Raw genomic sequence first — 16,285 nt, 5'->3', positions numbered from 1 at the left:
GCGGGGCTCCCCACCTGGCTCAGAACCGGACTCTGGGCAGCGGTGCCTTTGAAAAACTGCCTTAGGGCTCGCTCAGGGCTTCTTTGTTGGTGCTTTGATTCCCCTCCTCACTTCAATCCCCACACAATCTAATAAATAATGTGCACAGATATTTGATGCTTGGTGTGCTTTGCAAAGGAATAAACTCCATTTATCCAGAGTGGTGGGGGAACGAGGTGTTATAGTTACTCGGATACTCTGTTGAAGAGTTTCCGTAAGTGTTATGTACTCCCAATTTTCATACAATCAAAATATGATAAAATATGTTAACATGGAAACTCTATTGAGACTTTATATAAATTTCATTTGATAATCTGGAAAACCAGTTCAAGTTTTATAGGAGCTTTAAGTTGTTTTTCTTTATTTGACTGTTGTATTTCCATAATCAATACTGTGTTATTTAAACTTTCTAACTGTTTGGTTTCTGGATAAATGAGAGCCTCACATATTATGATTAAAAGGTATTTTTTATGTCTTTAATAGTCACGTTCTCTTGTTTTTTTTCAGGGAAAGCATGGACACAGACAAAGATGACCCTCACGGAAGGTACCATGAACCTAGTTACTGAACTTCAGCGTCATTGTAGCCATTTCCTTGCATAATTACACATTGTGGTACTTGGTGCAGGTGCCACCCATAACCTGGATAGGGAATAAACAAGGGGGCTAAGAGCCCGTGGGCTCAGGATTGTCTCCCTCCAGCCCCTAATTTGGCTAACAGCCAATGTTGTGTGCTTGTAGAGAGATGACAGGGATTAAATAGGAAAATTAATTAAATTGGGAAGAAAGCAGGGTATAACTTTGCTGTTAGTTATAATCTCCAGGAGATTGTGTCTTTATCTTTTGCTCTTTTATTTCCAGGTTAGAATACACAGAGCACCAAGGAAGGATCAAAAATGCAAGGTAAGAAGGGGCCCTCGTTCTGTCTGTAAGCGGTCCTGGCTCTGGTTTCTCAGATGCAGCCGAGGAGGCGCTGTGCATCTGGGCCCTAACAGTTCCCTGACAGTCACATCCCTAACGAACAGAGAAGGGAGCAGTGGACTGTGGGCTGGTGTGGGCTTCTGCCCCTCACTCTCCCAGGCTGCTCTGGCCTTCACTCTTGGTTGCCTAAGCATGCTTCATTGAAAGAGGACGTGGAGGGAGAAGAAAATAAATTATGGCTGAGGCTTCCCCCCCAGTCTCTGGCAGGTACTCCTTCCTGACTCAAAGGCCTTCAGGAGGAGACCTGGCTCAGAGATTCGGCTCCTGGGCCACCCCTCTCCTCTGAAGGGGGCCCTTGTTGCTCTGAGAATTGCAGCTGAAGGCCCGACAGGGGGATGGCCTGCTCCCTTGAATAGACTCTCCAGCTTGATCCTTCCTGCCTCCAACCACACTTTCTGACCCCTTTCCATGGGGGTCCTCAGCCCTCCTCCTGCTATGAGGCTGTCATAACCCAGAAGGAAGGGCTGCAGAACTTGGCTGACCTGAGGATTGTAGCTTTCCTCTGGCAGACCCGCTTTGGCAGGAGATCTCGGGGTTCGGTTGCTATGGCAGCGGCAGCAAACTACATTTCCACCATGGAGGCACCTCTTTAGGGGGACAGGCACAAATGGCAGGTGCAAACCAGTCAGGGAGAGTACGTGCCAGCGGAACTGGCATGCTCCCTCAGTGGGCAACAGCTCCTGGGAGGGAGGAGTGTGACATGTGACATTCTTTGGAGGAAGTTCCTGGGGGCAGATGTAGCATCTGCTGTATCTATGTGGGGTCACGTTTGATCCAAGGACGGCAGCGTGAGCTCCCTGGCGACTCATTCAGTGAGTCTCTGGCAGGCACACAACAGGCTCCTCGCAAAGCTCGGAGACAGCGCACAGGGGACCACGGGACCCTTGATGGTGACTGTCCTGGATGTTTTGCTCTTTAAAACCTCCACCTCCCTCTTTTTGTCCCCTGCCCCCATCTTAAATCCAACTTTATGGAGGCCAAGAGGAAAGGAAATGACAAATTAACAGTACAGTTTACTCTGAAAAGATAGTTTTTGTAATATTTCTCCTTAATTCTAAGGCTGAGGTAAGAAAAACAAACAAAAAAACAAACAAACAAAAAAACCTAATACTGACCTGGGAGTGAAGCCACTTTTTGGGTAACTTTAGTAGAAAAGTCTAGTTTAAAATAGTCTGCAAGTTCTAAATTTGCCTTGTCAGATGAATATTGAGAACAGGTATAACTTATTTTTGCCATTGTTTCCTTGGTGCTGGGTTACATTTTATGGAATTTGTTTTTCATATTGTTCTTCAGGGAAGCTCACAGTCAAATTGAAAAGAGGCGCCGGGATAAAATGAACAGTTTTATTGATGAATTGGCTTCCTTGGTACCAACATGCAACGCGATGTCCAGGAAATTAGATAAACTTACTGTGCTACGGATGGCCGTTCAGCACATGAAAACATTACGAGGTGAGACCCTGGGTTTTATTGTCCTTCATGTCCTTGCTCACAAATGTATCTCTGTTGCCTCAAATGTTCCTAAGTCCCTACGGCAAATATTTATGGCTTGAAAATGTGTAGCCTTGAGTAATATGCCTGTAATTTTTCAGCAATAGACACGATGCCAAATAAGTGACTATTGAACTTATGTATCAAGATGCAGTTTTGCAGCCCTGCATGCCCAGAGGGTAAAGGCCATGCACACGTCTCTGTGTGTGCGTGTAGTCAGACTACATGCTTATCAGAGGACACTGCTGATGCCCCATCTTTCACATATGTGTGCCTGGACCCCACCCATACAATTATAAACACCAGAAGTGCAGGCACATTTAGTGACCCAGAGAGTCAGTTTTAGTGTTTAAGAGGGAAATTCGTCCTGGTCCCTTTGAAGAGTTGGTCAGTGGTTGATGGTCCTTGCTGCATTTTTATCGTCAAGAATGAACACTGACATACTCTTCTTCTGGAATTTTCCCAAACTGGCTAGACCCCGTATGAAGGAAGCAGTATTTTTCTTCTCTCCTGAGTGTGGTAAGGTTGAGAAAACCCAGGCAGAGATGTGGAAGTAACTTATCCAAACCACAGGAGAAATCTGAAACATATCAGGCATTTTAGTGATTGCTGTTCCTGGAATTTTCCATAGCTCGTCTTGAACTATTTGAGGAAATCGGAAAGTGGGTGCTCAGTTAGATCGCTGAGCTGTGTGGTAAAAGAACTGCATCTTTTTATTTCCACAAAGCCACCAGAAATAAGAAGTAGTTGGTTTTGTCTGACTTTTGATTATTATTCAAAAAATATAATTGTATCCTGTGCTTGGAGAATGGCATTTAAAAATTCATATGAGCTGAAACAGTAGAGACTAAATTACAATAAAACAATTTCTATTAAACTGGAAGGAAAAGAGTGGCAAGTCCTGAGTTATTATAACAAAGCAGGGATGTGGGCCCATCCCCTGCGCCTTGTTAGTTGCTATGAAAGTCACAGATATGTTCGGTTTACCTTCTTCCCCATAATACTTTGAATTATTATGGGCCCATTTCATTTTATTTCTTCACTCTTCTACTAACCATTCTGCAGATTCCAAGTTGTTTCCTGCTGGCATTCTTCTCTAATAAGTTATTGTTCTTCTGAAAAATGCCAGATTGACAGCCTTTTAAACATAAGTCTTGTTCCATTTCAGTCCCAGGAGCTAGAGTTGCGTTTACTGAAGTAATGCGTTCCTCTGGGCTGCCAGGCTCATTTGACTCACCGCTGATGAAGGAGGGCTCGCACTAAATGCCTTCTACAATATATTTACTCAGGGTCTGGCAGCCTGGATGATTTCCCAAGAACATTTGGAGTGGTGATTTGAGGGACTGCTAGACAACCCATTTAATATACATCTTGGGAGGAGGGAACCCTCCCTGGCACCTCTTCCAGTTTGCTTCTAGAGCTGCCCTGTCTCTTAGAAGCAGATTTGTTAACTTCCTTTTGTTTGCTCTTGGTTTTTCCTATAGTGACAAAGGCAAGCTTGATAAGTCCCCTGTGGGCAACAGTGTTCTCTTTTCAGTGGAATTCTCTTGGGCATTACAGGATTTTGTTCAAAACCAGATCTTACCTTGTCTCAATTAAGGAAAAAAGAAGGTAAAATGCAAATCCCAGGTGGTAAGGACTAGGCTGGAAGGTGTGAGGCAGTGAAGTGGAATGAGACATTATCTGAATATAAAGTGAGCTAACGCTTTTTCTTTTCCCCTTCTAAGGTGCCACCAATCCATACACAGAAGCAAACTACAAACCAACCTTTCTGTCAGATGATGAATTGAAACACCTCATTCTCAGGGTATGTTGCAATTATGGGATTGTTTTACACAATATTTATTTTTACAAATTTCAGAGTTTAAGTACCAGCATGTGGGAATTTGATGTCTCAACACTGAACTTTTCTTAGGCCCACTTCCTCTTTATCTTATTGTTTGGACAGGCTTCACATTCCTCCCGAGGCCTTCCTCCTCCTCTCCTACCCTTGCTTAGGCAAAAACTGAAGGTCTGTGCTACTGTGATTTTAAGTGGGAAGAGTAGTGTTTTGTTTAAAATAGGCGGTAGTTAAGGATCCCAATCCTGCATGAAGGTTTTAGAAAGGGACTGACACTGAAAATAATTGAGAATTTCTCTGAGTCTCACTTAACCACTAGCACAAAAACATCCACCGAAATCTGGACACCAAAATCCCTTCAAACGAACGAAACTTCCAAAGACTTCATGATTCAGGGGGGAGAATAAATGGAGGAGGTGATGCTTTCGCCTGCTTGCCTATTAGTCTTCATTCCTCGCTGGCCTCTGCCGAGGCAGCTGAGGCAGCACCACGGGAACCGGCCTCCGTGCTGAATTAGGTCTGCACCGGGCTCCAAGGCATGTTCCCGGCAGAGCAGAGTTCGCCTGCGGGGAAAGAAATAGAATTCAGAAGCATGTCCTCTTGCAAACTGTAAGAAGAAAAATAGAAAAACATAACTAAAAGGCCCCCCACCGTCAGGGTCGACTCGCTTGCTAAGGCCCCTGCAGGATCTTGGCACCCTTCTCTGAGCAGATGTTTGCAAAGCAGATGTCAGTCCAAGTGGATCTTTGTATCACCGTTACCCATGTTCATCTCAGCCCGGCTCCTCCTACCCTTCTTACTGGCCTGTCTGCTTACTCCCGTATCCTCTGTCCTTCCCCTTCAGACATGCTGTGTTAATTGGAAAGCTTTCAACTGCAAGGAACAGAAGGCGGGATGAACAAATAGCATTCTTTTGTTTGTTTGTTTAATTTTTAAAAATTAGTTTACGTGAAATATTATTTTGTATTGGTTTCAGGTGTTACTGCATAGCAGTTAGCCAGTCATATACTTTACGAAGTATCCCCCTCCCCCGATACTTCCAGCACCGGACCACTGGTAGTTATGTACGAAATAGTCATGGGGGTGTAAAGTACAGCATAGGAAATAGTCAGTAATATTGTAACAAATCGGGCTTTGTTTCTCAAGTGTGGCTGGTCCTGGGGTCGGCTGTGAGGGGCCAGCGTGGTGCTCCAGCGTGGCCAGAGGGAACCAGGCCCTTGGTCTTCGCGCACAACCAAGCTGGGCCAGCAGTGCCGCCATTTCCTCCATGCGGCAAGATGACGGTGCTAGGGGAGAAACGGCAGGGGAGGCTCCCGGCCAGCGGTCCTTTTCATCAGAAAAGGATGCGCTTCCTGGAAGCCCAGCAGTGGACTTCAGCTTGTGGAGGAGATTCACCTGGTCCCTCCAGGGGGCAGGTTGCCGAGCAGGGCTTAGATTCCCCAGCCTCCGTAACGGGTAGGCGAGCAAGGGAGAGACGGGGTTTGGAACTGGTGCCCCAGCAGCATTTGCCACACACACTTTCCAGAGCCACGTCTGTTTGCTAGATTTCCCTCTAGGAGTGGCTCTCAAGCCCTAAGCAGACCTTACCTGTGGTCCGCTTGGGACCTCTCTTGCCACAGAAGCTGTCTTGGTGCCACTTTTTGGGCAGCTGTAATACTGCCCCTTCCCAACTCTCTTGTCATGAATTATTGTTAGGCCAGGTCTTTTCCATCTGGTATAGATGCAGTTCATTTTTGTAAACTTCTTTTATCTCTGTCAAAATATTTATTAGACGGTCCCACATTCCAGCTTGTCATTAGCGATCTTTTGAGGCTTCATGTGACTTGTAGATCTGATAGGCATACCTCCTGTGTCTTCCATTTTCATTCATTCTCTATTTCAACAAACTTTTTTGAGTACTTCCTGTAAGTGCATTGCACTATTCACTGATAAACATGTTAAGGTGGGGCCAAGGCTTCCCAGCAAATCAGTGATGATCTGTTGGTCGCCACGCTCAGGGCACGGTTATTCAGACCCACCTCTGCCCTCGCCTCCCCACCCCTTTCCAAACAGATGTCCTTGTTGTCAGAGGGGATCTGCTGAAGTTACAGCCGTAAGCCATGTCTGCTGCATCTCTGGAGAAACGAGCAGGGCCAGCGCCATGGGCATGTGACCTGTGCAGTCGCACAGGGCAGGTGCTTGGTTCTAATGTTCTGCTGTCGCCACGCTGAAAATCATAATTTTTTGTACAAGAGTCCCTGGATTTTCATTTTGTACAGAGCCTATAAATTATGTGGCTGGCCCTGGCTGGTGTGGCTCAGTGGATCCAGTGCCAGCCTGCAAACCAAAGGATTGCCAGTCTAGGGCATACGCCTGGGTTGTGGGCCAGGCCCCCAGTAGGGGGCGAGCAAGAGGCAATCACACAATGATGTTTCTCTCCCTCTCTTTCCCTCTCTCTAAAAATAAAAAAATTAAAAAAAAAAATCAAAAATAAATAAATAATATAGCTGGTCTTGACTGCCACACTGGTACTGGTAATTTGATGTTTTTAAGAAAAAAAAAGTTTATAAATTGTGTGTGTGTGTGTGTGTGTGTGTAAAGCTCCTTTTATAGTGACAAATGCTTAGTAATTTTCTTGTTGCTGCTTTTCTAATTTTCTATCAGATGTTCACACTTATTAGGGTATATAACAAAGATTTCAATGCTATTCAAGCTGAATACTCCATCTTGGACTTGCCTTTCCTGCTCTTGTTTCCTGCCACACCGGTGGGGATCTCCCTTCCCCCAGTGAAACTTCTCTTTTTTCTCCGGCACACTGCAGTGGCCGTGAAGTCCTGCCCCGCCCCTTGCCAGGTCCAGGTACCCAGTTCCCAGGAATTCGTTTCAGCAGATGGCAAGGGCCGCTCAGACTGTGTCTGAATAGTCTGGCAGCAGCAACTGGGCTTCTGCCTTTTCCTCACCAGTGCAAATCTGACTAATTGCTTGCTTCACCAAGTACTTTCAAAATACCTTTAATGAACGGCGCGGCAGACAGCAGTCTGCCGGATCAGTCTATAGTATAGTGTCTAGCTACTCTGCTTCCCTTTGGTTTGAAAAGTAGGCAGACCCATCCAGGGCTCTGGGTTATTCAGTCCTCCCCAAGAGCGAGCCGGCCTGGGCTTTCCGCTGTCCCCACACCTCTGCTCTTTAGTTGTTCTCTCGGCCCTCGCTGCTTCCCCTGATGGTGTCCGTCTGCCCAGTGAAGCAGGGTCAGAATATCTCAGCCTCCCCTGCACTGACTGTATATTCACTGGCCTTTGGGGACCCTGGCTGGGTCGAAATCTACGCCACCCATGTCCTCGGTTCAAGCCTGGCTCTGCCCCTATGTCAGGAGGTCGCAGTCACCTTCTCCCTCGGCACCTTTTGTGCCTCGCCGCTTCATCAATGAAAGGCCTTGAAATACTTCTCTTGTGGGGTATAAGATTGTCTGCAAGGCAAATGAGGAAGTTATTAATACCCTAGTTTTTGACAGAATGAGGCTTCCAGCAGATGGTACTCGGGAAGCCGCTTCCCCCTCACTGTCATTCCTTGCCCCTGGACCAGCTTCGAGGCCTAACTTAGGAAAAGATCCTTCCTAGCTCCCTCCTCGTTGGGTGGCCCACCAGCTTCCCTCACTTCTACCCCAGCACAAATGCATGCGCCATTCTTTAACCTTCTGGCACATGGATTCATTTCCTAGTTTTTTAAATTAAACTATATCTCAAAGGTATATTTTTTTGTGGAAAAAGGAATGGAGTTTTTCTGTTTTTTCAAAGAACAGACTGAGCACTAGTGAATGAAGCAAGATGTTGACCCACTATGTGCTAGAACTGCAGGAGGTGAGGAAAGAGCAAGTGCGTGACAGAGTGGGGATAGGTCCCCGGTCACTCGCATTCCCCCAGCAGGGGCTGAGTAGTTGTCTGTCTGAAAAGTTGTGCCTAGGAAGCAAGCACACAAGAACAAATAGCCTAAGATCTCAGATACTATAGCTTTGGCAGTTATCGGCTCAGTCTCTCTAACAAGCACTGCTCCGTCTCTATACCTGTCTTTATTGGCACTTGAGATTTTTACTTGTGTTTAAAGTGAAGAGGCGGTAAGAAGAATCCAGGGAGACATTTTTGCTTTTCTTACCTCGTTTAGGAAGAAACAACCTACCCCTGGGTCAAAGGATAAAATTTTAAGAGCTGTAGCTTTCAACCCCGTGTACATTAGAATCACTTCAGGGCAGAAGTTGGGGATAAAACAATGCCAGTGATCCAGCCCAACTCAGATGATCAGCATAAAACAAAACAAAACAAAACAAAACGCTGCTCCAAATGCTGAGAACCACTGTCCGGGTGCTCCCCAAAAGGGAGGTGTTCAAGTTGACGACAGACGGTGGCTGAGGTATTGGAGAGGGGATTCTGGTCCTACAGATTTTTTTCTTATCTCAGATTCTAGGATTGTACTTAGAGTTGTTTTAATTAAAGCAATAAAACATGACTTCTCTGGACTTCAATGCAGTCAAAGGAAACTTCTTAAGCCGAATTCTTCTCTGAAATAGAATTTACATAATTGGACTTTCCCCTGTAATGATCAGATCATAGATACGGATATCGATATAGATATATAGATCTGCCTTGGAGAGAATCTTGTTTTTCTCATAAGCCGTCTGTTTTAAGCATTCTGTCCCCCCGGACACCGGTGAAACTGTCCGTGAGAACAGTCCTGTGCTTTGGATACTTAGAACACCAGGCCTTATTTGCTATCAGAGTGATTGCATCCTATTCCTTGAAGTGTGATAAATTGATTATCCATTTCTCCTGATTAGGCAGCAGATGGATTTTTGTTTGTCGTAGGATGTGACCGAGGGAAGATACTCTTTGTCTCAGAGTCTGTCTTCAAGATCCTCAACTACAGCCAGGTACTGCTCCCCCGGGCGCGGGCAGCCGCGTGGCAGCCCCAGGGGACACCCCTGTCAGGGTAGTCGCAGAGCACCAGTCATGCGCGAAATGCGTGTATTGTGCCCCCACCCAGTCCTCCTTCCAGAAGATTCCTTACTTGTTAACAGAGAAATGAATTTAATCTTGAAACATACATATATTACAAGATTTTTCTGTGTTTCTGCCATTTGAAAGGTTTGGCCTTGATCTCGGCAGCAGCGTTTTAACTTTCTTATTGCTGCAAAATAAATATCCCACAACTATGGGGTAGGGGTGGGGGGTGAGGGGCAGGGAGAAAGGTAGGCGGGCAACGCAGCACCAGAGAACGCGGAGACTGGGATGCCGCCCATGCTGTGTTTGCAGTGCTGTGTCACTTACTAGCTCTGTTGAACCTCAGCATCCTCTAAAAACTGATTGCAATCGTCCATACCATCTATGAATGTTTGTAGGGTCAAAGAAGATAAACATTAATGAAAGCTTCTAGGGCACAGCTTTTCACCTGTTATGTCCCTAGAGTTTTTGTTCACTCATTCATTCCTTCATTCATTGCATGCCGGTGGTTGCATGAACACTTGACAAGGCAGAAGAATAAGAGTTAAAATAACATCTGTATGAATTAGAATTAATGTAAATTTAATGTGTTCCCCGTGTGTTACCCGTTTTAGCCTTACAAGAAAGTTGTAGCGGGAATGTTTATTGTCTCTGCTAACAGAATGGGCTGTGGGGGCTTCAGAGAGTGTGAGGCAGACCCCTGCCCAGCAGCCCTCCCCCCGGGGCCTCAGAAGGGGCTCGGGGGGCCCCTGAAAGGAACAGGCACACACACAGGTGGAAGGCCCCTGCCTTCAGGGAGCGCGAACTGCTTACGTAATCAAATCTCTTTCCCTCGTGTGTTATCGGAACCAGGCTCCCCATGCCTTGTTCATTGTGTCCATATCTAGGCGAAGTGATTGCATGTGTGTACATGTTCACATATGAAATGTTTGCCATTGTCATGCTTAAAATACAAAATAAAGGCAAAGCGCTCAGATAATTTATATTTTACATGCTGTTGACCTGTCACTTTTGACGGTTCACCCCCACAGAATGATCTGATTGGTCAGAGCTTGTTTGACTACCTACATCCTAAAGACATTGCCAAAGTCAAGGAGCAGCTCTCCTCCTCCGACACGGCGCCCAGGGAACGACTCATAGATGCAAAAAGTGAGTACAGAGAAGGCTGCCGCTTCCTCGGGACCCCGCTCAGGCCTGAGCACCGAGCGAAGATCGCAGACTGTGTGCAAGGGGCTCAGCCCCTGGGTCCCTTCCTCTCTGCCCTTTATCTGAGCCACAGGTGTTGTCTTTGGCTAAGTGGAATTAAGTACATTCTTTTGTATTTGTCTTTGTTTTGTTTTACATAAAGGAAAAAGCCTCAACATCCAAACTCATTGAGAGGAAAACAGCTACTTTGATTAGATTCTTTCTAATTTTTAGTCATTTATTTTTCAAAATCAGAAAATTCCCTGTTGTACTCTCCTAAGTTTAAAGGGCTCACACAAGTTTGATTTGTTTCCCCTCCAAAAAGAAATCATCTCTGTTTGCCTGAGGTGCATACTTGCAGCCTTACAAAAGTAAGAAAACTTAAAATATAGGTACGATGTTTCTTTGACTGACGTGGTTTCTCATTATATTGGCTTCCTTTCCTGGCTTCCTTCTTGTAAGAGTGGAAGCACTGTTCACAACACACCCCAGCTTCCTGGCCTGCACCTCTCCTGTGCCGCCCGTGTGAGGTCCCTGTGGGTCCCTTCTCCTGCAGTCCCTCGGGAGGCTGTGCACTCCCTGTGCTGCAGCAGATGAATGTGGGCTCTGGAGTCAGATTGCTGGACTCACGTCCTGGCTCCACCAGCTGTGTGACCTTGAGCAAGTTTCTGTACCGGAGCTCTTTAACGCGCAAAATAGTACATATTTCACTGAATTATTATGAGGACTGAACATGTTAATAGGCAGAAGGCAAGTGGGACAGTTCCCGGCACGTCTAAGCACAGTTTCAGGGTTGGCATTCCCCTCGGCCCAGGGCAGCAGCAGACTAACTAGTTTCCTGCTTCCGAGCTCCCACCATAACTCCTGGAGGGAAATACCAGCAGAGGAATCTCCTTTAAACCATTCTTTTCATTAAAGCACTCACCCCTCTTCTTCCTAATAGTACAATGCAGCTCCTGGTTCATGTTGTCCTTTATAGTCTGGCCCTTGCAATGTTTTAGTGACCTCAGGAGAAAAAGATGAATGGCAGTTGGTCCCTACCTTTAAGGCCCTTACCATGTCGTCATGGAGACAGGAGACAGACAGCTCCCCACATAATAGGTGCAGCCATAGAGAACAGATGATTCATTCTCATGTGGGCACGGGGAGAGGCCTCACTGAGTAGGTGACAACTGAGGTGGGTTTGAAAAGGTGAATTAATGTTTGCCGGGTGAGGAAGAGAGGAAAGGAGCTGAGGAAATGATCTGTGGGTGGGAGCAGAGGTGCGGCACCCGCATGTGGCTCCCGCAGCGGCCTGCTTGGTGCTGCCTGAACAAAGCATGTGGAGGGAGGGGGAGGCTGCAATGTGAAGACCTTTACGTCTGTGGGGACACAGTGAGGGCTCTGGGCCAGGTGGGTCCGGCTCGGATTGGCCCCCTGGGGAAGGCCCCTGAGGCGGCCCCACGGGGAGGCAGGTTGCAGGGGGAGGCCCGGGGGGAGCCCTGGGCAATGAAGGTGCCCTGATGGTTGCTGCCGAGGCAGGCAGTGGGGCGCGTCCCCCAGACGTGAGCTGCAGGGACAAGCAGCCAGTGCGTCTGTCAGGGTCACGGCCAGAGCCTGTCCTCCACAGACTCTAATTCAGTTGGTTTAACACAGCACAGTCCAGTGGAAACATAATGCGAACCACAAATAAGAGCCACATTTGTGATTTAAAATTCCCTTGTAGCTACATTGAAAACAGTAAAAAATAAATGTAAAACTAATTTTAATACTTTATTTAACCCAATAAATCCAAAATGAGATCTTGCACTTTTTCTTGTGCTAAGTCTCTGGAACCCTGCGTGTTCACACAGCACACTCCAATCAGAGCAACTACATTTTGCTGCCTGTAGCCAGTGGCCACCGGGCTGGACAGCACAGACCCAAAATGGGGTCCAGGAATCTGGATTGAGAGTTTAAGGGTGTTCTGCTTCATTCTTTCCATTTCAGTCTCCACATCCTGCCCATCCTTCCAGTCCCAGCCCCACGTCTTCATCCTCTGGGAAGCACAGGTTGTTTCTGCCATTCATTTGCCACTCATCACCCATCACCTTGTGTTGCCATTAATTTTTTCGTGGTGAACTTCCATTGCCCACTCTCAGCCGCAAGCTCCTGCTATACAGGAAGCCTCTGCTGTATTTCCTTTTCTCCCCTGGGCCACGCAGGCCATCCACCCAGTGGCTGTGCCCTCTGAGATCTAGAAACATGACCAGACCTATCCCTGTTATGTCTTTTAAGGCCTAAACTGAGGAGAAAGGTTATTCTCACATCATCATTATAAAACTGTGAAGCAGGAAAGAAAAGGCTTTCTTCAAGGTCACATTCCCCGTTCTGACAGACACGACCCTCAGTTTATCACATTTTGTGTATTGATTTGCAGCTGGACTTCCAGTTAAAACAGATATAACCCCTGGGCCATCTCGGTTATGTTCTGGAGCACGGCGTTCTTTCTTCTGTAGGATGAAGTGTAACAGGCCTTCAGTAAAGGTTGAAGACAAGGATTTCCCCTCCACCTGCTCAAAGAAAAAAGGTAACCATTTAACAGCCTGTTACAGGGGAGGCTTGCTTTCTGCACTGGCGCCTCAGCAGGGGGTTGGTCGGTGTCCCCCACACTGGCCAGAGTGCCAGGTTCCAGGACTGCAGCCAGGACCCCACTACCTGCCCCCCACCCCTACCTACAGCGTTGGACGGTTGGGAGCAGGGAATGTTGGAGATCTTCATGTGTTGCCATGATGACCGAGATTCGTGGGAAGGCTTCCTCTGTTTAAATTGTTGTAATTGACTGGGAAGGAATACTACCATCCCCTATTCTAAAGGCCTCTTGAGCAACCCACCAATCCATCAAAATTACTCTTGCTAAATTCACCAATGACCTCCATGCTAAATGCAATGTATGGGCACTTCATTTTCCTTCCATCCGGAAGTGTTCTCCTCTAGGATTCTGTGAAGCCACATTCTCCTCATCTGCCTCATCCTCGGTCACTCCAGGCTCTCTGCCTGGTTCCTTCTGATGGCCCCTCTGTCCTGGGCCACTTCTCTTTTTCTGTCTCTGCTCTCGCCATAGATGGCATCATCTACTCCCTCAGCTTTCCATGCCATTTATATTTCAGTAACTTCTGAGTTTATATCTCTAGCCCAGGCTTCTCTTTTGAATTCCAAATGCATAAATTAACTGCTTATTAAATCTACCCGCTTAGATATCTCAAAGGTATCTCAAACATGATAAACGTAAAAGTAAGCACCTCCTTTTCTCCTCGCTATAAATAAATGGCAGCAAAAACAAATAATAAACCAAAATATAAACCACTCTCCCTCGAATTGCACCTCCCAGGAGCCTGTGAGGCACCCTCGCCCCCTAACGCTCCCCCAACCCCGGTCACAAAGCCTCACCATGATAAATTCCTTCTGCAGAAGTTGTGTGTTTATCCACCTCCGTGTTCACCGCTGTCATTAGATCCAGGCTGCGCTCCGCTCTCCCCCAGTCTTTGCAACGTAGGCTCCTCACATTTGCCATCTCTTCACACAGCAGCCAGAGTGATCTTTTTAAAAGCCTATCTTTTTATCAGTTCCCTATTTAAGACCCTTGGATAGTTCCTATTGCTCTTGAAGAAAAGTGAAATCGTTAACATGATTTGTTTTCCACAGTTCCCAATGATTAGCACAGACCCGATGCTTATAAACACTCCATAAAGATTGATTTATTGTTGGAATCTAAAGGTGCTCCACACTTATGTCCCAAAGTGAAATCTTGACTTCCTCTAACATATAACTCTCTTCCCCGAGTCAGCGACCTGTTCCAGCAACCACTCAATCTAAAAAATTTGGAGTTGTCTTCCTTTGCTTTCCTCCACGCCAAGTTTTTGGGTGTTCACGCCAACTCCCAGGAATTCTCAGAAGCTTCTCCTCCTCCTGGCACAGCCAGAGCTCAGGCTGCCTGTGTGATTGTTCTTCCAGTTTACCTGTCCTTCTGCTTCTAGAGCATGCAAGCCCTGGTTTGATTTTGCTGTTTCCCCCCTTCAATACCTTTGGAAGCTCTCCGTTTCCTACCAGAAAAGACTAACACAATTGGAGCAAAGAATCCAAGGCCCCTGTAGTTGCCCCCAACCAGCCTTTCCAACTCTCCCCCCAGCCCCTCACTTTCCACCTCAAGCACACAGAGCTCTCTGCCACTTCTTGTACGGGGTACACTTCTGTGCCTTTGTACGCCCTCAGCCATACACATCCTACCCCACAGCCAGTGCTCATCCTTCCTGCTCTACCTCCCACCTTGTTTTTCTGGGCGACCTTCCTTTCCCCAGGCAGACTTAGATGCGCTTCCTGTGGTTTAACCAGCTCTACTAAGTACATATGACACTAGATACTAGTTATTTTTCAGTCTTCTTTTCTCATTGGATGCTCACTTTTAGAGAGTAAGGCCTTGTTTTTCATTTTTTGACTCCCTCCCAACATTCCTGCCCACCATAGGCTCCTTACTCATGGCTCCTTACCCCAAAGCCACACTGACACTAACCATGGACTTTGCTTTCTAGCAGATCGAAAAAGTTTCTGCACAATCCACAGCACAGGCTATTTGAAAAGCTGGCCGCCCACAAAGATGGGGCTGGACGAAGACAACGAACCGGACAACGAGGGGTGTAATCTCAGCTGCCTCGTTGCAATAGGACGACTGCATTCTCACGTGGTCCCACAACCAGTGAACGGAGAAATCAGGGTGAAGTCTATGGAATATGTTTCTCGGCACGCCATAGATGGGAAGTTTGTTTTTGTAGACCAGAGGTAAGCGTCTGCATGTTACTCTTGAACAATAATGGGAGATTTTCAACCCTGAGTAAAGCAGAGACAACTGGGCAGTCTGCTGGCTTACCTAAGAATAGAGAGAAGGAAGTGGCGGGGATCTCTGCTGAAAACTGAGACCTGTAAGAATATCATCATAAACACAGAGATTTTCTCTGTCATTCTTTGTCATGTGGAAACTACATGCACTTGAGTAGGGTGGTCTGATGTCTGTGGTCAAAAAAGAAATACTAGGCATAGCACGTGTGGACTGTGTGAGGCCCATTCCTGTGCTTGGATTCTGGAACCTAGGACTTGGAAAAGAGTGTGTCATCCCCAGGTGATTGGTAATCTCATATGGCTATTCAAGTTTTAATTTAACCAATTAAAATGAAATGAAATTAAAAATTAAATTCCTCAGGCTCACTAGCCACATTTCAGGTACTCAGTAGCCACAGGTGGCTCATGGCACAGATAGGGCACATTTCCGTCATCACAGAAGCCCTGTCGGACAGCGCTGGTCTAGTGCAAGCTCATCCTTTACGGATGAGGAGCCCAGGCCTCCTCCAGGGTTCACACTGACTGGTAGGAGAGCCCGAGATCCCAGGTTTCCCAGTGCTCTCTGTTGCCATTCAAGAATATTCACAGGCTAGTAATTTTTCTGGCTACTTTAAAGTCTCTAAATGCTGGAATAGAAGATGGCCGTTTTCCAAGGTCCTTGTGGCTCCTGCTGCCGGAGCTTCTGGTGTTTGGTTCTCCTGATAAAAAGTAGCCGGTAACATGGAGAAATTCTGCCTGGGGCTTAGATTCCAACCACACTTTTATCTAACAAGGGATTTTTACCTGAAAATGGTACTATAGTTGCCATTTTTAACCTCCTAAAATTTGATTTCTTGTTATAACAACCCCTTTGAAAGGCTTCGTTGCTTTCTTTCCCTCTGTTACTATAACCTTGGTAAAAGTCAGTTGCATGAATTGAATAAATAAATA

At 46.5% G+C, this 16,285-nt stretch overlaps 1 protein-coding gene across 11 annotated transcripts in view; it reads left to right on the top strand.

The window, feature by feature from the left end:
- Window positions 1–16,285, top strand: part of BMAL1 (basic helix-loop-helix ARNT like 1) — a 106,150-nt gene that overhangs the window by 76,179 nt on the left and 13,686 nt on the right. For 5 of the 11 annotated variants that reach the window (XM_054586085.1, XM_054586084.1, XM_054586082.1 and 2 more), the window contains 8 exons: window positions 547–585; window positions 900–941; window positions 2,313–2,470; window positions 4,237–4,316; window positions 9,157–9,249; window positions 10,351–10,468; window positions 12,903–13,052; window positions 15,052–15,298. In XM_054586085.1, the coding sequence (XP_054442060.1) occupies window positions 547–585; window positions 900–941; window positions 2,313–2,470; window positions 4,237–4,316; window positions 9,157–9,249; window positions 10,351–10,468; window positions 12,903–13,052; window positions 15,052–15,298 (927 nt within the window). Of the gene's footprint in view, window positions 1–522; window positions 586–899; window positions 942–2,312; window positions 2,471–4,236; window positions 4,317–9,156; window positions 9,250–10,350; window positions 10,469–12,902; window positions 13,053–15,051; window positions 15,299–16,285 lie in introns of those variants that run through there. The other 6 variants (XM_054586083.1, XM_054586081.1, XM_054586077.1 and 3 more) reach the window with 4 other exon arrangements.

The sequence above is a fragment of the Pteronotus mesoamericanus genome, unplaced genomic scaffold (assembly GCF_021234165.1).
Source record: "Pteronotus mesoamericanus isolate MK-2021 breed Mesoamerican mustached bat unplaced genomic scaffold, CSHL_Meso_final contig_90, whole genome shotgun sequence".
NCBI lineage: Eukaryota > Metazoa > Chordata > Mammalia > Chiroptera > Mormoopidae > Pteronotus > Pteronotus mesoamericanus.
Note: the sequence above shows the minus strand (reverse complement) of the source record. Positions and strands in the feature narration are given on the sequence as shown.